A 23,158-nucleotide genomic window follows, 5' to 3' on the forward strand; every position below is an offset into this window, starting at 1 on the left:
CCAGTTCCCTTCAGTACACCCAAGTTCCCTTCACTCTAGTCCAGTTCCCTTCAGTCCAGTTCTCTTCACTTCCCTTGAGTTTTGTCCAGTTCCCTTCACTCCAGTCCAGTTCCCTTCAATCTAGTCCAGTTCCCTTCACTCTATTCCAGTTCCCTTCACTCTATTCCAGTTCCCTTCAATGTAGTCCAGTTCCCTTCACTCTATTCCAGTTCCCTTCACTCTATTCCAGTTCCCTTCAATGTAGTCCAGTTCCCTTCACTCTATTCCAGTTCCCTTCACTCCAGTCCAGTTCCCTTCAATCTAGTCCAGTTCCCTTCACTCTATTCCAGTTCCCTTCACTCTAGTCCAGTTCCCTTCACTCCAGTCCAGTTCCCTTTACTTCAGTCCAGTTCCCTTCAATCTAGTCCAGTTCTCTTCACTCTAGTCCAGTTAATTTCAATCTAGTTCAGTTCCCTTTACTTCAGTCCAGTTCCCTTTACTTCAGTCCAGTTCCCTTTACTTCAGTCCAGCTCCCTTCAATCTAGTACAGTTCCCTTCACACCAATCCAGTTCCCTTTACTCCAGTCCAATTCGTCTCCGTCCAATCCACTTCCCTTCACCTTAGTCCAGTTCCCTTTACTTCCGTCCACTTCCCTTCACCTTAGTCCAGTTCCCTTTACTTAGTTCCCTTTACTTCCATCCAGTTCCCTTCACTTCAGTGCAGTTCCCTTAACTTTAATCCAGTTCTCTTCACTTTAGTCCAGTTCCCTTCACACCAATCCCGTTCCCCCTAAATCCGCTTTCCTTCACTTCAGTCCAGTTCCCTTCACCTTAGTCCAGTTCCCTTTACTTCAATCCAGTTCCCTTTACTTCAGTCCTGTTCCCTTTAGTGCACTCCAGTTCTTCTCCGTTCAATCCGCTTTCCTTCACTTTAGTCCACTTCCCTTCCCTCCATTCATTTCAGTCTAGTTCCCTTCTCTTTAATCCACTTCCCTCTACTTCAGTCTAAATCCCCTCAATGAAAAGCTCAGACCTGCAGCTCGTCACCGGAGCTCAGACACGTCGTCCAAACTGCAGTTTATCCTCATGTCTCTTGTTATGTGGTTCAATCAGCCTCGTTATTGTTCAAATAAATCAACCACTAAATTGTTTAAAGTTTTATTTTGGGGGGTTGAGTGACTGTAAATAACCTCTGATCACATTTATACCACAGAGCGCCATGGTAACAACGGCCTCTGTCAGTTCACTGAGGTATCTCCAGTCCACTTGACAACTCTCGTAACCGGAGGCATTCATTTATCTGTCAGCTGCTGATAAAGGCTCCACTGTCAGTGAAGGCATCATCTTTTTTCTGCTTTTCTTTTATTCCTACAACGCCGGTCGGTGTTTGAAGATGACAACAGTGTCAGTGAAGCGTCAGTCGTCAGTCCCAGACCAATAAATCAGCTGTTTTCTGACCCCGCGGTCGGACTTTTTAGGATTCAGGACATGTTTCCCTCTGGCCACGGTTTGTCCTGTCGCTCTTCTTCAGAAGTGAACTGTGTGTGAACTTGACAGGATGAAGAGTGTGTTTAACCGCAGTGTGTGTGTATGTGTGTGTGTTCAAGTGTGTGTGTGCGGGGCCTTGGGAGTTTTTTAAAGGTTTGAGGCTCAGATTTCTAACCAGCAGAAACTCTTGATCCGGGGCAGTGAGTCAGTGCCGCAGAATTAATTTTCTTCTCTGCTTCATTAGAGGTTTTTGACTTGAAGGAAGCAGCAGGAAACTCACCTCGTTATCTTTCTCCGTAGAACTTAACTCTCAGATACAAGTTTCCATAGACATTAGGAGAGATTGATGACGATTTTCTCTTCACTTTGGTGGCTTCTTTCATTGAAATGAAGTCCAAACCAGCAGATCTTTCTGTTAAGACTTTACATAGTAGTCTGACAGACGCTTCAGACGTTTCAGTTTCTCTCTAGAGCTTCAGCAGGAACATTGGGCAGACCTGTCCTTCTATGTGGACTTCCTTCAACATGTAAACATTAGGTTAATTAGTGAGTCTATAGCTGTGTCCCAGTTCAGCGGCTGCATCCTTCGGAGGCGGCGTTTGAAGGCCAACTACGTCACAGCATCACAACAAGGCCTGTCCCAGTTCGAAGGCTCCTCCAAATGCAGCTGACAAATCCGGCTTTCCTTTGAGGAGCCGTTGGAAGTGTAAAAAAGCCCCCACTTTCAAATGTTTATCGTTAGGACGCTGATTGCATTTGGACGGGCTCTGAGCCGTCCCATTCACCAATAGTTGCCATTGGAGCCATTGAAATGATATTGGAAATGCTGCTGATCCCAATTCAGTTTGAAAGTTGAAGTTAGAGAAGCTGCAGGACTTAAATAACAGTCTGGATACTGAATCTGACCTTCAGGAGTTGGAGACTTATTGTCCTTATTGTAAAGAGCTTCCTGTTTTATAGACCTGTGATCAATGTTCTGAACCAACGTCAATTCATTTCCTAAGTATTTGAAAGACTAGAACATCTTGTCCTGACAATCTAAAGTACCCGTCTGGAAGCTGATCAATAAAGTTATGGATGGAAGTCTGAGGATGTAGAGAAACTAAAAGGTTTGGATGATGAGACCAATAAGTTGAAATGCTGCAGTGACACTTTCCCAACAAACCTGCACCTGAAACATTCAGAGGAGCAAAATATCTTCATGGAGAAAATCAATGAGAATGTTAAAGCCTCACAAATATGAGTGTTTTTGCTTCTTCTTGAGTCCTGGAGGGTTTTAAACCACCTGTTGTCCTTCCGGGACAAATTGACCCAATCTGTTCCCTTCCTTCCTTCCTTCCTTCCTTCCTTCCTTCCTTCCTTCCTTCCTTCCTTCCTTCCTTCCTTCCTTCCTTCCTTCCTTCCTTCTATCCTTCGTCCTTACTTCTTCTTCCTTCCTCTTTTGATCCAGTTGACCTGATCTGTTCCCTCCCTCCATCTTTCTTTCCTTCCTTTTTCCCTCCCTTCCATCCTTCCTGCTTCCACTTCTTCTTTCCTTCTTCTTCCTTCCTTGAACGAATCTGTTCCCTCCTTCCCTCCTTCCTTCCTTCCTTCCTTCCTTCCTTCCTTCCTTCCTTCCTTCCTTCCTTCCTTCCTTTCCTTTGTCCTTACTACTTCTTTCTTTTTTGACCCAACTGACCCAATCTGTTCCCTCCCTCCTTCTATCTTTCCTTCCTTCTTTCCTCCCATCTTTCCCTTTGTCCTTCCTTCCTTCCTTCTTTCCCTTTGTCCTTCCTTCCTTCCTTCCTTCCTTCCTTCCTTCCTTCCTTCCTTCCTTCCTTCCTTCCTTCCTTCCTTCCCTTTGTCCTTACTTCTGGAAACAACAGGATGGTTAAACCACCGTTAAATACCGTGTCGTTCACCTGTTTAGGCTGATGTTGTAGTTTCGTAGAGACTCCAGTGGAAGTTTGTCGATCTCTGATGATTTAACTCCAGAGGTTAGTTTTTTTTTCCTCTGACGATGATGTAGATCTGTGTGCCGTGTTGGTTGATGGTTTTACTCTGAGCATCGTGTGCATGAGGCATTTTCTTTAACTGCAGCAGTGAGAATCATCAACAGTACGACTGCAGGTTCACAGCGGAGATTTATTGAGCTGCTCTTTCTCCTTTTGTTTCCACATCTGCATCCAGACTGTGCCCTCTCCCTCCCCTCTCCCTCCTTCCCTCTGCTGCAACATCCTCCAACCACAGAGTACACCGTGTTTCTTTTTTAATTCTTCATGTTCAGATGACAGAGCCTCCAAAAATATCTCTCCGTGCTCCATCAGCATTTTACCTCCCTCCTCCTCTCCCTCATCCCCTCCCTCCTCCTCCGAACCAATTACAGCCTTGTACAAATGCAGATCTGTATCTTGGCGGCAATAATAGGTTCAGTTTACGGTGTCAGGCTGAGTCCTAACCCACATCTGTGACATTAGCATATCTGTCATCAGCTGTAGGATGAGCCGCTCGTTCACACCGTGTTTCAGGAAGCCGCTCGGATTGTGTCGCTTTACCGCCGAGGGGAAATGTGAATCACACACATTAGATCCATCAGAGCAGGAAGAGGAGGAGTGATCACACCGATACCGAGATTTGTTTTGGGGTTTTTTTTCTGGGAAATTTGCTTGAAGCTGTTGATTCTGATCAATTATTAAAGGAGAAGTGCCGTTTTTTTACAGCCTGGATCTTATTTATGGTATAAAATACGGTTGTTTACAGGCACCTTAATGCAGCCTCTACATAACGCATTATCTGCCGCAAAACTCTTTCTGTTATCGTCATCTGTATAATATTCAGCCATGTTAATACAGAGCAGCAAGTGGAGCGGTCGTGCATCTTATTTTTTACCTCCAACTGCTCCTGTTTTTAACTGTTTTCAATTTATCTTTGTCACTTTACTTTTTTGGTATTTTGGATTTCGGATATGCTTCAAATGTTTTGTGCTGTGTCTTGTCCGCAAATGTTTTGTGTTTTGTCTTGGCTATATTATTAAGGTTATGATAATGTGGATTGTTGTAGTGGTAGCCTAATCAGGAAGGTGTTCTTTGGTAGGGTTGCAGTCAAACTGAAGAAACAGGGTCCAAGGCAACTCTTCTCTGATGTATCAATAAAAAGCCTTTATTTAGCGGCTATTTCATATTAGAACATTCATGTTGGTTGTTTTTAATGCTCTATTACGAACTAGCCGCTAAATAAAGGCTTTTTATTGATACATCAGAGAAGAGTTGCCTTGGACCCACACATATTCAGCCATGTTACACAAAACTAGCAGTAGCAAATTCTAGCAAACACTATTGGTGAAATGAACGAGTTTCACTGCAGATAATGCGTTATGTAGAGGCTGCATCTCGGTGCCCCAGTCACGCCCACTTCATTGATATACGCGACTATCGAATGGATCTAAATATCGTCGGAAGGACTCGTAATGACACCAAAGTTATATGGGCTGTATTGAGTAAACGGCTGTATTTTACGCCAGAAATAAGGTCCAGGTTGATAAAAAAAAAAAACGTCACTTCCCCTTTAAGAGATAGTTGAAGTAGAAAAAGCGGTAAAAAAAAAACGATTGGTTAAGTTTTTCAGGTTGATATTACCTTACAGTTACATTTTGTTGCAAGGCGACACCTTGTGGTCGTAGCAGTTATTACAGGAGCAAATTTTGAGGAAGTGTTCATTTAAACCCCAAAACTGAACCGTTAGTAACCACGGTGACAAAGGCACAGGATATGAAAATCTGTTCAATCTTTTTGCTCTTCTCTTTTTTTCTCTGCTTTTTATTTTTCTTTTATCTTTACCTTTTCTCTTTTCATATCTTTTGAGTAATTACCTCCTGCCTGCACAAACACACTCCCTCTCTCTACTTTTATTTTGACGGCTTCCTCCTGCTGCTGAACATTAATCCCTTCCCACTTAGTTAAATGCACCTGTCTTCATCTCCCTCTCTCTCTCCCAGAATAAATAAATGTGATGAAACCAACACACACACATACACACAGGTTGTTAAAGAAGGCAGCAGGAAGCAGTGCATCATGGGGGATTACATGTATTAAGGAGACACTAATACTGTGGGATGAAGCTCATCCTCAGTCTCAGTGTTGTTTTATTGTGTTAAACGTCCGGAGTCATCGGACTGATCAGTCGATCGTCGTCACCTCGCTGCCGGGTGGGCGGGGCTTATCTCAGCTGGAGGGAAAACTACACCTACACTGTACAGTACATGTACTATGCTACATGAGATTGCAGTTTTCCAAATTACGCCATGATGTCATTGCTTCAAATTTGACACATGCATTCACCAGGACTCACAAAAACTCAAAATCTTTCCAAGAATATTTGTCTTATTTCTTGTCAAAATGTCTAATTTCTAGTCCAAACTAATCCCTTTCCACTTAAAATAAGACTCATCACCTAAAAATTAACTTGTTTTTAGATAATTTTCACTTGAAATAAGTAGAAAAATCTGCCAGTGAAAGCAAGTTGTTTGAGCTTGTAATAAGGAAGAAAAACTTGCTCCACTATCAGATTATTTTAAGTGAAAATCAGCTTGAAAGAAGGAAAAAGTGTCTAAAAACAAGCTGCTTTTTAATGTGATGAGCTTATTTCTATACTTATATAGTATAATGAGATTTGTTTTGACTAGAAATTACATTTTGACTTAAAAAATAAGACAAATATTCTTGGTAAGATATTTGATTTTTTGCAGTGCATTATATCATCATCATCATCGTTGTTGTGGCTAAAGGTCAAAGTCACAGTGACCTCACAAACCGTTATTTTGGGCTTGAACGCACCATCTCCACGACTGTTGAAGGTCAGATTTGTTACGAATCTTACTAAACATGTAAATATTCTCAGGCAAAAATGAAAAAAAGGAAGTTTTATTGGTGAATTTACAGATATTTATTCATGTCAGACGTCTGGAGACATGACAATACCGATTGTGTATCGTGTGTGTGTGTGTGTGTGTGACTTGGTGAAGGACTTTTGCCGGTCGGGGAACAAAGACTCAACGACTGCTGCTGCTCACTGATGATGAATCAGAAGATAAAGTGTCTAGCGCTGAGACTTCAAACATATAATACAACTTATATATAGACACAGAGATACGGAGATAATGTGAATTAATTAGTTTTGTCCATGTCGCTCTCTTTTTACACTTTACAGTCGACTTCTTCCTCCTTCTCACTCTCTTTTTCTCTTTTTTTTTTGTTCCAGACTGCCGAGATGAATCCCATGACACAGTTGTACTACAAGAAGGTGAGTCAAACACACACACACACACACACACACACACACACACACACACACACACACACACTTGTGAGGATGTTATATGTACTTACATTTGTTCCCTGCAGGCTCTGAAACAAGGTCTGAAGATGTGACGACTTGTAGAAACGTCCTCAGGCGCCAAAATCGACTGAAGCGCGACTGAAATTTCGATATTTTTAAAATCCCAAATCGATTCCTGATTTTATTTTTTTTGCTTAAAGGGATAGTTCAACATTTTGGCAAATTGGCTCATTGCCATAATCCCTATAGTCATAGCAGTAGGTTCGTTACCTTTAATTGTCGGTGCAAGCTATTTTTAGAACGGCGGAGCAGAAACGCGAGCTGCTCAGAGCTACGCTACGGAGGCTAAGGGAATTTCTTGGTTTCCCTCATCAAACTCATCAAATACACAATCCAACAACTCCACAACGCTCTGGTGGACAAGTTGTGACCTGCACATTCACCACGCTATGAGATAATAACACAACGTTACCAGACAGAGTTGTTTTAGAGGTAAATTAATGCAAAAACGCTGATGCACGTTGCCTTCAGGGACAGTTTTTCATCAAGCAGTCTCTGTATTTCCCTCTAAAACAACTCTGTCTGGTAACGTTGTGTTATTATCTCATAGCGTGGTGAATGTGCAGCTCACAACTTGTCCACCAGAGCGTTGTGGAGTTGTTGGATTGTGTATTTGATGAGTTTAATGAGGGAAACCAAGAAATCCCATGAGCCTCTAGCGTAGCTCTGAGCAGCTCACAGCTCTGCTCCGCCGTTCTAAAAACAGCTTGCACCGACAAATAAAGGTAACGAACCTACTGCTATGACTATAGGGATTATGGCAATGGGCCAATTTGCCAAAATGTTGAACTATCCCTTTAAATGGTTAAAATGATGTAGGCCTATCTAATAAAAACCCAGACTCAGTGTGACATTGATTCCCTACAGGATCTGAAACCAGACGTCTGGATGTGACGCTGGTTCTCATGAAGACAGATGTTCAGCGGACTCACGCTCACATCTGTCAGTCGCCGTTGTTTTCCACCGTGTTGTGTAATGAAATCATCCGTGAGCGTCGACACTCTGATCTTATTCACTCTTAACTTCACGGTCGCTTCACCACTAAATTCATGTTTTTCGGTGGCTGTGGCAGCGGCAGCGGCCCGCGTGTTGTTGAGCTGTAGCCTAATCACAGTGACGGATGGCGTCGCCTCTGAATCTGAAGGCTTTGACTCATCCGCCACTGTGTGAAAAATGACACCTGCTCCTATGAAGCAGACGACCAGAGGACAGTTTCATTCCTGAGACTAAACAAACGTCTGATTTATTTGTCTGATCGGCCTCGTTAAGCCCCGAATCAAACAGACAAAAGTCAAATATTTGTAGTTCATAGTTGGAGCTTGTTTGCTCTGTTGTCTCTGTTTGTGGCTGCTGTGGTTTTAACACTATGAGGCGTCTTGATGTTTTTATCCAGTGAGGAACAATTATCTTGTGTCAAATATTTGTGAATGAACATTAATGACAGCCAGTTTCTAATTTTTGAAATCGGTTTTGCTGAGTAAAACCGATAGACTCTTTTGTCGTATATCTTTGTTTGAAGGAAAACAAGGGGTTGTTGCTACGTAGCTAGCGTTAGCATTGACAGCTGTCTCCAGAATTGTTTTTTACTTCTATTGCCTTAAAGCAGATATCAGCTTCACGGCCGTTTCGGCTAATGCTGCGTTCAAGGCAGGCTTTTGAAACCGTAAGTTACAGCTTCAAGTCACAACTACGACTTGGTAGCGTTCCAGGTAACCCGTAGCTCGTGTTTTTACCATCCTGTTGTCTGTGAAAGTTCCCTATAACGGCCACTCGTAACTTCCGACCCGTGAACTCGTACCAGATCGAACTGGTATGACTTCACAGGAAGGAAAAACACAAAGTACGAGTTTCTTTGAACGCACCATGAGTTAGCAGCCCCCGCCCTTGTCAGGCATCAATTGGTCCTCGTGCTACGTCACCACATTCACGCGCATCCCTTGGCTGCACACACAGCCCTTCATGCCGTTCTCTCTCCTCATTGGATAACACTTGTATCCCACAAGGAAAATTTTCTCCTGGGGTTACAGCAGAGCAGAGTGACGGAGAGACTCGTGTTTAGGCTGAAATACTTCATGTAAGTGATTGCTGACGGAAAATAGGACTATTTAGGACTTATATTAACAAAAACATTCCACTGATATCTGCTTTAACGTATAGGGTGACCAGACGCCCCCGATTTTTGGGTACAGACCCGATTTGGCCGACCTGTCCCCGATTAAAGCTGTCCCTGAAAATGTCCCCAATTTGAATAGAGGGGGGGGGGGGGAGGGGGCGCCCGGGGGCAAACTCCAGTTATTACGATTAAACCAGTACCTATTATGCTTTTCGAGCTTTTCAGACTTATGAATATGTTTAAAATGCTGGATACTGGTTCTAGAGGCAGTGTGCCATATCATGAGGTTAATGCATTGGAGGTGAGCCCTGCTAGATGTTTTGGATGTCTCCGAACGCCGTGTTTTACTAGGTTGCACTGACTTTTTTTTAACACTGAAGTCTAATGTTAAATGCTGGAGGGGGCTATTCTTCTACAGTAGCGATGATGTTGTTTAGTCTTGCTGATGCTATTGCACGGGTAGCTAGAAGTGACTGAGAGCTTGGAAGTGTGTTGGGACAACCGCAACTTCTTATTGGCTACTCATTTGCTTTGTCAAAATACATTAACATGTTATTGCCCCTGTTATTCATTTAATAATGATAACAATTGAATTTTGACCACCACGCTGAAAAGTCTGCGATTTTCATTTCTGAAATCTGGTCACCTTACCTTTTACGTCTTTTCCTCTTGCTAAAGCTAAAGCTAAAGCATGCTAAAGAGGGGTTTTGCTAACTGCTATAGCCAGAGTTTGCATTAGCAGCTGTTTACTCACTCAGTTAATGTCTTCACTGTCGGGCAGTGAAGGACAGCCATCTTGTTTGTTTGCTTCTGTTTCTATTACCTATTTTCTTCCAATTAGCATGCTAACCAGCTAGCCCCAATCCAGTCGGGCGCATGGCGTCTGTCCGACTACCCATTTCTCCGACCATACATTTCTTTATTTTTGCGTCCATTACTCCGACTTAAGTAGCCCTAACCCTTAACCTTACCCTAAACCTAACCTTAACACTGTAGAATGGGTAGTCGGAGAAATGAGCCGTCGGACTTTTGGGCAGTCGGACTGATGTATGCTCCCCAATCCAGTCGACCTTTCTTGTCATTTTCCGATACCGAGTCACTCTATTTTCCAGTCTACCCTGAAGAAGTAGGTCGTATTATAACCTTGGTGAACGTAGCTCACTTCATGTTGTTGCTGTTGTTGTTGTTGTTGTGTGTTTTTGTCTTTTAGGCGACTTATTCGCCGTACCGCGACCGCATCCCCCTCCAGATCGTCCGGGCGGAGGTGGAGCTGTCTGCAGAGGAGCGGGCGTACCTCACCGCTGTGGAGAAAGGTACAAACACACACCCACACACACACACACACACACAACCCATCCATCCAGCATTAGCTCCCTCTTCACCTTCAGTGTCCTGATCCACCGGCCTGTTAAATGATGCCGAGCAGCAGCAGCAGCAGCAGCTGGTCAGTCAGACGACAGGTCACCGTGTCGTCTCTGCTGCTGCTGCTGCTGCAGACGTCTGCACGTCACCGTCCTTGAAAACCAAGGTGTTCACTCGGCACGAAAACCAGATTCAAATCACGTCCTTCCTGTTTAGTTCTGGGCAAAGCTATGAAGATAAAAAGATCACCACTTGACAGCTCGAGATCAAATGTTTGAATTCATGTACCAAAGTTTTCAGGTCACTTCTGGATGAAGTGTTTGCATTAGCAGCTGTTTGTAGGAGACTAATCTTATTTATGTTGTTTCTTTGAAGTAAACATGCTAACTCAGGGCTCCAGACTAACTTTTTTTACCACAGTGCACCACAGTGGCCCCCTAACTTAAGATATCAGGAGCGCAAACAGAAAATTTGGGGGTTTCACACCGTGGATTGACTTGCAAAGCAAATATTCATATTTCCTTGTTATTCATGATCCTCACACCTGTAAACACAGATACCAGATTCTTTGAGTCGACCCTTCCATGTTTCACCAAAAAAGAACAACAAGAAAAACAGCAAATTGCATGTGCAAATAGATGGGAAATTTACTTGCACTGTCTCAAACTTTAGGGGCAAAATGGCTCCATTTAGGGGCAGACTGGAGCCCTGTAACTAGCTAGCCCCAGTCCAAAAAACAAAATTCAAATCATGTCCTTCCTGTTTAGTTCTGGGCAAAGCTAGGAAGATAAAAAGATCATATCTTGACAGCTCGAGATCAAATGTTTCAATTCATGTACCATTTTTATTTCATTCTTAAATTCACCACCAGCTCCAGCATTAGCAAATACGGCAACCATTTCTGTTGTTTCTTTTCTTTTGAAGTAAACATGCTAGCTAGTCCTAATCCAACTGGCTTCTTCTTCTCGTTCTGGTCAATGCTACATGGTGTAAAAGTTTGCATTAGCAGCTGTCTTACTAAGTTTATTCCTTCTCCAGCACCGGAAACCAGCCTCTTGTTCTGCTTCTGTCACTGCCTTTCTCCTAAGGAAGTTAGCATACCGGTTAGCTAGCTAGAATCATCACCTAAAAATGAACTTGTTTTTAGAAAATTTTCACTTTAAATAAGTAGAAAAATCTGCCAGTGAAAGCAAATTTTTTGTGCTTGTAATATGAAAGAAAAACTAAATTTAAAAAATATGCTTGAAAGAAGTAAAAAAGTGTCTAAAAACACGCTACTTTTTAATGTGATGGGTCTTATTTTAAGTATAAATAGATTTGTTTTGACTAGAAATAAAACAAATATTCTTAGTAAGATTTTGAGTTTTTGTAGTGTAAATCAAACTTGTAAACCCCCGCCCCTCTCTCTCTCTCCCCTCCAGGCGACTATGCGGGCGTCAAACACGCCCTGCGGGAGGCGGAGGTGTACTACAACATGGACGTGAACTGTCTGGACCCGCTGGGCCGCAGCGCGCTGCTCATCGCCATCGAGAACGAGAACCTGGAGATCATGGAGCTGCTGCTGGACCACGGCATCCACACGGGCGACGCGCTGCTCTACGCCATCAGGAAGGAGGTGGTGGGCGCCGTGGAGCTGCTGCTGTCGCACCGCAGGCCCAGCGGGGAGAAACAGGTGTGTGTGTGAGGACGCCGTAGATGTATGTTAAAGGGATAGTTCAACATTTTGGCAAATTGGCCCATTGCCATAATCCCTATAGTCATAGCAGTAGGTTTGTTAATTGTCGGTGCAAGCTGTTTTTAGAACGGCGGAGCAGAGCCGTGAGCTGCTCAGAGCTACGCTACGGAGGCTAATGGGATTTCTTGGTTTCCCTCATCAAACTCATCAAATACACAATCCAACAACTCCACAACGCTCTGGTGGACAAGTTGTGACCTGCACATTCACCACGCTATGAGATAATAACAGAACGTTACCAGACAGAGTTGTTTTAGAGGGAAATACAGAGACTGTTTGATGAAAAACTGTCCCTGAAGGCAACGCGCATCAGTGGTTTTGCATGAATTTCCCTCTTAAACAACTCTGTCTGGTAACGTTGTGTTATTATCTCATAGCGTGGTGAATGTGCAGGTCACAACTTGTCCACCAGAGCGTTGTGGTGTTGTTGGATTGTGTATTTGATGAGTTTGATGAGTTTGAAACCAAGAAATCCCATAATGAGCCTCCGTAGCGTAGCTCTGAGCAGCTCACGGCTCTGCTCCGCCGTTCTAAAAACAGCTTGCACCGACAATTAAAGGTAACAAACCTACTGCTATGACTATAGGGATTATGGCAATGGGCCAATTTGCCAAAATGTTGAACTATCCCTTTAATCTGTTGCAGCCTGACGCATTCATACATCTACATGTTTATGTTTAGTCATCCGTGTGTGTGTGTGGTACATCCATTCATTGTGACGCTGAGAGAAGGGAAATTAAGGAGCCCGCTCTATAGACACAGTGTGAAATAGGATTTACAGGCAGACGGCGTGTGTGTGTGTGTGTCTGTGTGTGTGTGTCTGCCTTCACATTTCTGTGTGTGTGTGTGTGTGTATGTGTGTGTGACAGAGAGAGGAGGTTGTATAGTTGGGTTAAATGTAGGTGTGAGACGACCTGAGGACGAGAGAGATTCAGGATCATCGGGGAGTAAAGATGAGAGACAGAGACAGAGGGGATATTAAAATATGAAGACAGAGACAGATAAGAGGAGGAAACAGAGTCTCCGTCTCCTCCTCCTTCTCCTCCTTCTTCTTCTTTTTCTTTTTCTTCTTTTACATTAATTCTTGGACCGTCTGAGGCTGCGAGGTGCCACGTCGCCATGGCAACCAACCCTTGGCCGAAGCAGGGGATTGTGGGAAGGTTTTTTTTTTGGTTTCCTCTCAGCTGGACGAGGAGGACGGGAACAAATCTGTTCTCGCTGCGTTTCTCTGTCACTCTCTTTATTTTTATTTTTTTTTCTCTTTCTCTTTCTTTTACCTGCACTTTATTTTTTAACCTTTTTATGTTCCTCCACTCGTCCTCCTCATCCCTCTCTTTTTCTCCTCCTCTCAGTGACAGAAGACGATGATGTTTATTTCTGTTAAACTGTAAAAGCAGATGGAAGTGAAACTCTCCATCCTTCATCTCTCCTCTCCTTCTTCATGAGGAACAACCAGCATTGCAGTTTTCTTCATCAACAAGGAAGGAGGGATGGAAAGATGGAGGGATAGATAGATAGAAGGAGAAGGGAGAAAGGGGGAGAGAGAGAGTTGCATGAATGAAGGACAAGAGAGAGAGAGAGAGAGAGAGAGATGGTGACACGTGGACGAACCAAATAGAAAAACCAGAGGAGGAGGAGGAGGAGGAGGAGGAGGAGGAGGAGGAGGAGTGCAGGACATGGTGAGAGAGAGAGAGCGAGGGAATAAGAAATGAAGGAGAGAGAGAGAGAGAGATGCAGATGAGGTTTTACAGACTCGTTCGCTCACTTCCCTTTGATGTGTGAAAAAAAATATTGAGTCTGTGTTGCTGAAATGTGAGATCATTCTGGTTTGTTTTGATCTGAGTGAGAGATCTATCTATCTATCTATCTATCTATCTATCTATCTATCTATCTATCTATCTATCTATCTATCTATCTATCTATCTATCTATCTATCTATCTATCTATCTATCTATCTATCCATCCATCTATCTATCCATCTATCCATCTATCCATCTATCCATCTATCCATCTATCTATCTATCTATCGTTCTATCTATCTATCGTTCTATCTATCTGTCGTTCTATCTATCTGTCGTTCTATCTATCTATCTATCTATCTATCTATCGTTCTATCGTTCTATCTATCTATCGTTCTATCTATCTATCTATCTATCTATCTATCTATCTATCTATCTATCTATCTATCTATCGTTCTATCTATCTATCGTTCTATCTATCTATCGTTCTATCTATCGTTCTATCTATCGTTCTATCGTTCTATCTATCGTTCTATCTATCGTTCTATCCATCTATCTATCTATCTATCTATCTATCTATCTATCTATCTATCTATCTATCTATCTATCTATCTTATCTATCATATCTAGCTATAGATCTATCTATCTATCCATCCATCCATCCATCCATCCATCCATCCATCCGTGGCAGATGTTGTCGCACTCGTTATTGCACCAGGGGAAAAAAAGAGAGATCAAATGAGGAAAAAAGGTTTTGGCAGGAGAGAGAGGGGGAGAGAGGGAGGAGGGGAGTGGGAGATGGAGGGATGATGAAGGAGGAGGAAAAGAAGAGGAGACGCACTCGTCTTCATCCTCCCTGTGAAAGAGACAGTCCACACATGTTCGCTCAACTCCTCCTTCCTCCCTCGCTCCTCCTCTTCCAGTCTGCTCTGTGTGTAATAGACTTCATGGTGTCATTCATTAATAATGAATTTTATGTATAAAGCGCTTTACATCACAGTGCTGTGCAAGTTGATAAAAACAAAGACAAAAGACCAATGGGTTCTATGTGATGTTTTATTAATTTGTTAATTATTTTATTCATTTATTAGTTCAGTCTGATTTTACGTTAATTTCTTTAATGTTTTTCATTCTACATCAGTGTTTTCAACATGTTTTATGATAATGTCTTTCAGTTCAGTATCAAAGATACTATAAAAATTAAAAAAAATATTTAAATTAGTTCATTATTATTATTACATCATGAATATTTTCATAATTTTTCTATAACTGCAAAAAAACAAAAACAAACATGGGAGGAGGCAAAAAAACACTGATTATTGTACTTTTTCAAACGGCTACTGCTCCGGCATACTTTCACCTAGTGACTCCATTTAAACTTTAACATGTAGACACAAGTCTTGTCTATTGATCTGTAATTCTACTTTTCAATCGGTATTATAGTTTTTGATCAATCACTGTTCAATTACCGTGATCATTTTTGGAGAAGTTGGGATTATAATGGGTGTGTATTGCGCGGAATGTTCGTGCTAGAGTCTGTGACATCATCAGCTAGAGTGGGAAGAGTTGTCTGAAATCGTCTGAAATGTTTGTCTTTCTACGCTGCTCCCAGCTACAATTTACACTCTACACACCTGATTTTTTCCACATTTGTAGACAAACTCGTCCTCTTTAGAACAATGTGCTCAACACAGCAGAGAGACTTACAGAATTTAAACTATGAGCCTCTGAGTGCAGCGATGACTCTCTCTGCTCCCCATTGACTCCAATACAAAGATTTTCTAGCTCTGTCTGTCTCGTGGGTTTGACTCCCATGTTGGAAATCTCCTAGTTTCTAGTATTTTTGTTGTTATTCTATCACTATTATTATATTTTCTCCTCATGTTAAAGCACTTTGAGCCTGGAAGCTGCTTTATGAATAAAGTTTATTATACTGTAAATGACCGTGACGAGAGTAATCAACATTTAACAGGTTTAAGTTGTGGAACAGTCGCTGTTAAACACAGTTTTGTCTCCGTTATCTTTCCCTGCACCTGGTCTCACTGTGGGACAGCAGCAGGTGTTCACTCTCACTAATTTAATTTGTTTTATTCTGATTCGGGCAAATTAAATTTGATTCGTCCTCCTGTTAATTAGTCTCTGGCTCTGAGTCGTTGCCCTGACGACTCATGCAGAGTTGTTTAACGGCACAAAGAGCTGCTTTGAGAGGAGGAGGAGGAGGAACATGGGTTTATTAAACCTGATTAAAGAGATGTTGTTCTCCGTTCTCCTGCAGGTTCCCTCGCTGATGATGGACAGTCAGTTTTCAGAGTTCACCCCCGACATAACTCCCATCATGCTCGCTGCTCACACCAACAACTACGAGATCATCAAGCTGCTCGTCCAGCGGAAGGTGAGACGACACGTTTGCACTGCAAAAAATCAAATATCTTACCAAGAATATTTGTCTTATTTCTAGTCAAAACAAATCTCATTATACTTCAAATAAGACTCATCACATAAAAAGTAGCTCATTTTTCGACACTTTTTACTTCTTTCAAGCTGATTTTCACTTGAAATAAGTAGAAGAATCTGATAGTGGAGCAAGTTTTTCTTCCTTATTACAAGCACAAAAAACTTGCTTTCACTGGCAGATTTTTCTACTTATTTCAAGTGAAAATGATCTAAAAACAAGTTACTTTTTAGGTGATGAGTCTTATTTTGGAAGGGGATTGTTTTGACTAGAAATTAGACATTTTGACTAGAAATAAGACAAATATTCTTGGAAAGATTTTGAGTTTTTGCAGCATGCAAAAGGTATGTATGCAAAAACTCGGAAACATGGAAAACATTGCCATTATTCATTTATTTTGTTTTCTGTGAGCAGGTGACCATCCCCAGACCTCACCAGATCAGATGCGACTGTGTGGAGTGCGTCTCCAGCTCGGAGGTAACTGATCCTTAACCATCACATCTTCTAGTTTCTAGATCTTCTTCTAGACTCCTGAAGGTCTCCATGTTTCTGTTTGTCGTCTGCAGGTCGACAGCCTGAGACACTCGCGGTCTCGACTCAACATCTACAAAGCTCTGGCGTCGCCGTCGCTCATCGCGCTCTCCAGCGAAGACCCGATCCTCACGGCCTTCAGGCTGGGCTGGGAGCTGAAGGAGCTCAGCAAGGTAAAGAGCTGTTTGCTGCTGTTTGCTGCTGCTGCTGTAGCTTTTTGGGGGCTGAGAGGGAATTAGCCTCATGATTCCTGCCAGGTTTTATTCCCACAGTAAACAGCCGGCCTGTCACATGCAATGAGACACCCAGTTAAAGTGTCGGTCCACCAGGAGCCTCCAGAGCAGCTTCGGTCCTCAGCATCGATTCTCTGAGCTCCAGAGTTGAACTGAGGTGGAGGGAGTGCAGCTTTTTTTTTCTTTGTAACCTCGACAAGGTTCATAACTTCTCAGAGTTTCTATCATCAGAGTTTCCAGCTCAGTAAACAAGAGTAGAAACTCTCCACCACAGCTCAGTTCTGTTAAACTGTTCCTCTATTGAGACTACACTGCAAAAACTCAAAATCTTACCAAGAATATCTGTCTTATTTCTAGTCAAAATGTCATTTCTAGTCAAAACAAATGTCATAATACTTAAAATAAGACTCATCACATAAAAAGTAACTTGTTTTTAGACACTTTTTACGTCTTTCAAGCAGATTTTCACTTGAAATAAGAAGAAAAATCTGATAGTGGAGAAAGTTATTATTGCAAGCACAAAAAACTTGATTTCACTGGCAGATTTTTCTACTTATTTCAAGTGAAAATTAGTTTGAAACAAGTGAAAATGATCTAAAAACAAGTTAAATTTTAGGAGATGAGTCTTATTTCAAGTGGAAAGAGATTAGTTTTGACTAGAAATGAGACATTTTGGCAAGAAATAAGACAAATATTCTTGGAAAGATTTTGAGTTTTTGCAGTTTAGGGATGTAACGATATGTAAAATTTGATTATACTGATCAACTAATTTCAACATATTTGTATTATTTCTTGTCAAAATGTCTCATTTCTAGTCAAAACTAATCTCTTTCCATTTAAAATAAGACTCATCACCTAAGAATTAACTTATTTTTAGAAAATTCTCATTTGATTAAAACAAATTTTCACTTGAAATAAGTAGAAAAATCTGCCAGTGAAACTATCTGACATCAGATTCTTCTACTTATTTCAAGTGAAAATATGCTTGGAACAAGTTGAATCCCTAATGAGACACATAGTTGTAGAAAGTTGGAGCATCCAACCTCACTGCAAAAACTCAAAATCTTACAGAGAATATTTGTCTCATTTTCAGTCAACATGTCATTTCTAGTCAAAACATCTCATTATACTTAAAATAAGACTCATCACAAGCTTGTTTTTAGACACTTTTTCCTTTTTTCAATCATATTTTCACTTGAAATAAGTAGAAGAATCTGATAGTGGAGCAAGTTTTTCTTTCTTATTACAAGCACAAAAAATATGTTTCTACTTATTTCAAGTGAAAATTTGTTTGAAACAAATGAAAATAATCTAAAAACAAGTAAATTTTTTACTTATTTTAACTGGAAAGAGATGTGTTTTGACTATTTTGACAAGAAATAAGACAAATTTTCTTGGAGAGATTATGAGTTTTTGCAGTCCATCAGCATACTGCAAAAACTCAAATATCTTACCAAGAAGATTTGTCTTATTTCTAGTCAAAATGTCTCATTATACTTAAAATAAGACTCATCGCATTAAAAGCAGCTTGTTTTTAGACACTTTTTACTTCTTTCAAGCAGATTTTCACTTAAAATAATCTGATAGTGGAGCAAGTTTTTCTTTCTTGTTACAAGCACAAAAAAAACTTGCTTTCACTGGCAGATTTTTCTACTTATCTCAAGTGAAAATGTGTTTGAAACAAGTGAAAATGATCTAAAAACAAGTTAAGAGTCTTATTTTAAGTGGAAAGAGATTTGTTTTGACTAGAAATGAGACATTTTGACAAGAAATAAGACAAATATTCTTGGAGAGATGTTGAGTTTTTGCTGTGAGCTCATCACAAACTTCTCTTCTTCTCATATCAGGTGGAGAACGAGTTTCGTCAGGAGTACGAGGAGTTGTCCCAACAGTGCAAACGCTTCGCCAAAGACCTCCTGGACCAGGCGCGGAGCTCCAGAGAGCTGGAGACCATCCTCAACCACCGAGACAACGACCAGAGCGAGGAGCTGGACCCCCGGCAGTGCCACGACCTGGCCAAGCTCAAGCTGGCCATCAAGTACCACCAGAAGGAGGTAAGGAGAGAAAAGAGAGTTTATTTTAGCTGCAGAAAAGTCTCTCAAGGCCACAAACACACACATGGAAATACATCCAGTCATTCAGCGGAAATAACTGTGTTTTCCTCGTTGTGCTGTGAAGAAGCTGACATTTTACCGGAGAGTCTCTGTTCGTCTGACAAAAGGCGATGTCGAGTTTAAGTGTCTGAAAATATCACTGAAAGCTGTGAGAGAGTGTGTGTGTGTGTGAGCTTGTGTTGAGTTTACAGTATTTCTGAATGTGCTACTTCACTGACTCAAGTGTTGCTTATCAAGTACCTGTAGAAAGTGACACAATTACACAGTTGTTGTCGGAGCAACACGTCGGTCTGGAGTCAAAGTTGTAGCGTTGATCCCCGAGACCCGGGAAATGGTTAGTTAATTTAATACCAGGAAGGAAAGATGAATTCCCGGGATTGTTTTTTGTTTTTGTTGGTGTTGCAGCTGAATCTCGCCCGTTCAGTCATCTTCGATCGTCATCATATATTTTGGTGTTTGTGTGGCAGCGTTTCAGCGCCACCTACAGGCCTGGTGGATGTAGCTACTACAGCGTTTTGTGTTGTTTTGGGTCGGTGGATCCATGTGTACGCGGATATTTCTGGAAACGATGACGTGTTTACGGAGATTTTTTTTTCAAAATGAACAAGAAAAATGTTGTTTTGGGTTAGGGTCCCGACCCAAACCATTTGGTCAAATCGAATGGTTCAGTGTGTGAAAGCAGAGTGATAGAGCTGCTTTTGCATTTGAAATGATGGTGAAAACAGGAAACTGCTTCTCTCTGATCATGGATGAGTTCATGTCTGAGCAAAACAAACTATTTATGATTTATGAATAGCATGTCCGAAAGTGAACATTTTAATCTAGTGTTTTGGATTGTTGTTTCTCAAACATTGCAAGGCCGATTTGTTTTTTAATTAAATTGGCTTAAATTATTTGTATGCTACTTTATAAAAGTGAGTTTGGAGTGGTGTCAGGCTGTTACTGTGTGACGGCTGTCGAGACGCTCTGATGAGCCCTGGTTGAACTTCATTACTGTTACTTTGTTTTCAAGTGTTGCGGTTTGATTAATGTGGAGTTAAGTTTGTGACACTTGTTTTCATCCTCCTACAGACAATTAAAACCTTTTTAAATGTATTGGGAATGGGAATTGAAAAGATCGAGAAATTTGGGCAAGACTGCACTGAAGAATGTCTTATTTCTAGTCAAAACAAATTTAATTATACTTAAAATAAGATTCAAAAAGTAGCTTGTTTTTAGACACTTTATACTTCTTTCAAGCATATTTTCACTTGAAATAGAAAAATTGTTTTACTTTCTTATGACAAGCACACAAAAAACTTGCTTTCACTGGCAGATTTTTCTACTTATATCAAGTGAAGATTAGTTTGAAACAAGTGAAATATGTCTTAAAAAAATGATATTTTTTGGTGATGAGTTTTATTTTAAAGCAGAAGTAAGCGATCCGGTCGTTTTGGCTAATGCTGCGTTCGAGGCAGGCTTTTGAAACCGTAAGTTACAGCTTCAAGTCACAACTTACAACTTTGTAGCGTTCCAGGCAACCCGCAACTCGCGTTTCTCCGACCTGTTTTACCGGTGAAAGTCACTATAACGGCCACTCGTAACTTCCGACCCGTGAACTCGCACCAGATCGAACTGGTACGACTTCACAGGTCACGAGTTACGGGTTGCCCTGAACGCACCATAACGTCTTGTCAGCCGATGGCGTTAGCAGCCCCCGCCCTCGTCATGGATCTATTGGTCCTCGTCCCTACGTCACCACATTCACATGCATCCCTTGGCTGCACACACAGCCCTTCATGCCGTTCTCTCTCCTCATTGGATAAAAATTGTAGGATACAAAAAATAGTTTTCTCCTGGGCTCAGAGCAGAGCAGAGTGACTGACAGACCCGTGTTTCAGACCAAACACTCTATGTAAGTGATTGCTGTCGGAAGATAGAACTATTTAAGACTTATATTAACACAAATATATCATTTACTTCTGCTTTAAGTGGAACGAGATGAGTTTTGACTAAAATTGAGACATTTTGACAAGAAATAAGACAAATATTCTTGTTTTTGCAGTGTGGCATTTAAAAGTCAGTGAGGCAGGTTAATGTTGCATTAGATACATTGTGTCTCTGTAGTTTTCTGACTTGCTAATATGTCAGTAACAGCTGTTTCAATCTAACTGTTGTTTTATGTTTTATTTTCCCAGATGGCTCGTTAATTTTAACACATTAGGTGAAATCAGGGTTCGTGCTCATTTGCGTTTTTTAAGAGTGACGTTGTTCGTTCTGTTGAAAATAGAAATCAAACTTTGAGGATAATGGACTAGAACCTTCTGCCCCACTTACGTCCGTTAACACACACACACACACACACACACACACACACACACACACACACACACACACACACTTAAACACACACACAGTCCCATTGTAACCTTGTCTTTGAGGAATTGAGGGACTCGTTCTTCCTGTGGGACTTGTCAGAGGAGAGAGGGGAGGAAGGAGGGAAGAGATAATGAGCTGGAGCGAGTGTGAGCGGAGCAAATGAATACGAAAGAGCGATTTAATGGGACAGAGAGAGAAAGAGAGAGAAAGATGGAAAAAAAAGAAAGCTGGAGGGATCAAGAGAGAGATGGGAGAGAGTTTGACAACAAAACAGAGTCAGAGAAAGACTAGAAAACCCCGAGGCTTCTCCATCTCCGTCTCTCTCCATCCGTTGAGACAGAGGGACGCTGCCAGACGGATGAAAGAGAGAAAGTGAAAGGACGGAGAGAGGGAGAGAGGGATGACAGGAGTAGATGGATGGATGGAGAGAGACAGGGAGGCGTGAGAGCAGGGAAGTGAAGTGCTTTCAGTCTCTCTAGAGAACGGGAGGTGGCGGAGGTGAAGATGCGAGCGCCAGACGAGGCGCTGACAGGTTTCCTCCTCTGTCTCCAGGTGGAGACCATCACAGCGGGAGAAAGAGTCTGAGAGTCTTTTAAACAAGATGGCGTCCTCGATCGTTTTATTTATATACTGAGAGGGAAACGACCAAAACACAGACGGCTAAACATTAAAGAAAAGACACGACTTCTCTACACTGCAAAAACTCAAAATCTTACCAAGAATATTTGTCTTATTTCTAGTCAAAACAATCTCGTTATACTTAAAATAAGACTCATCACATTAAAAAGCAGCTTGTTTTTAGACACTTTTTACTTCTTTCGAGCAGATTGTCACTTAAAATAATCTGATAGTGGAGCAAGTTTATTACAAGCACAAACAACTTGCTTTGACTGGCAGATTTTTCTACTTATTTCAAGTGAAAATGTGTTTGAAACAAGTGAAAATGATCTAAAAACAAGTTAATTTTTAGGTGATGAGTCTTATTTTAAGTGGAAAGAGATTAGTTTTGACTAGAAATGAGACATTTTGACAAGAAATAAGACAAATATTCTTGGAAAGATTTTGAGTTTTTGCAGTCTAATCTTGGTCTGAAGCGAACATCGTACATAGCTGGGTGATTCTCTGAATTCAGTGGACTTTGTGTCCTTTTTTTTGCATAAAAGCCATACATTGATGGATCCATGGCTCTTTGGATTATAAAACACAAAAACAATAGAAATCTTTATTATCTTTATCTCTTATTTTAAATATTTGTCCCCGCTGACCAGAATCATTTTGTGTTCAGTTCAACATCCTCAGCATCAGCCAATTAAGCTAATTTTAGCGTAAACTCCTAAACTCCTCCAATTTTCTAGTGTTTTAGCTTCCTGCAATCACATGCTAATTTGCAGAATGATTAGGCCTAACACCAAATTCAAGATGTTAGCAGGTGAATAGCTACGCTAAGTAGCCTACGTGTGCTGATGACTAACAATAAATAAAGTAGGCTAGGCTAAATAAATATATAAAGTAGCTAATTCATATCGTAGGCCTACTGGAAGTTACATGCTAAAAAGACTAGGCCTACCATAAGGCAGAGGATGTTGTTATGATGCCATGTAAAGCCCTTTGAGACAAACTGTTTGCAAAAACTGGCTATACAAACAAAATTGCCTTGCCTTGCCATACCCAACACAGACTA

At 41.3% G+C, this 23,158-nt stretch overlaps 2 protein-coding genes across 2 annotated transcripts in view; both read left to right on the plus strand.

Annotated features, from left to right (window-relative positions):
* cnpy3 (canopy FGF signaling regulator 3) overlaps positions 1-23,158 on the plus strand; it is a 480,052-nt gene that overhangs the window by 384,030 nt on the left and 72,864 nt on the right. The gene's annotated exons all lie outside the window — the stretch shown is intronic.
* The window catches only part of trpc5a (transient receptor potential cation channel, subfamily C, member 5a), a gene marked incomplete at both ends in the record, with an annotated part of 72,102 nt that continues 55,655 nt past the window's right edge, over positions 6,712-23,158 (plus strand). The window contains 7 exons of the mRNA XM_083993346.1: positions 6,712-6,744; positions 10,164-10,266; positions 11,737-11,987; positions 16,065-16,181; positions 16,656-16,718; positions 16,808-16,945; positions 18,853-19,059. Coding sequence (XP_083849472.1) covers positions 6,712-6,744; positions 10,164-10,266; positions 11,737-11,987; positions 16,065-16,181; positions 16,656-16,718; positions 16,808-16,945; positions 18,853-19,059 — 912 coding nt within the window. The remainder of the gene's footprint in view (positions 6,745-10,163; positions 10,267-11,736; positions 11,988-16,064; positions 16,182-16,655; positions 16,719-16,807; positions 16,946-18,852; positions 19,060-23,158) is intronic.

Source organism: Trachurus trachurus, assembly GCF_905171665.1.
Source record: "Trachurus trachurus genome assembly, chromosome: 18".
Classification (NCBI taxonomy): domain Eukaryota; kingdom Metazoa; phylum Chordata; class Actinopteri; order Carangiformes; family Carangidae; genus Trachurus; species Trachurus trachurus.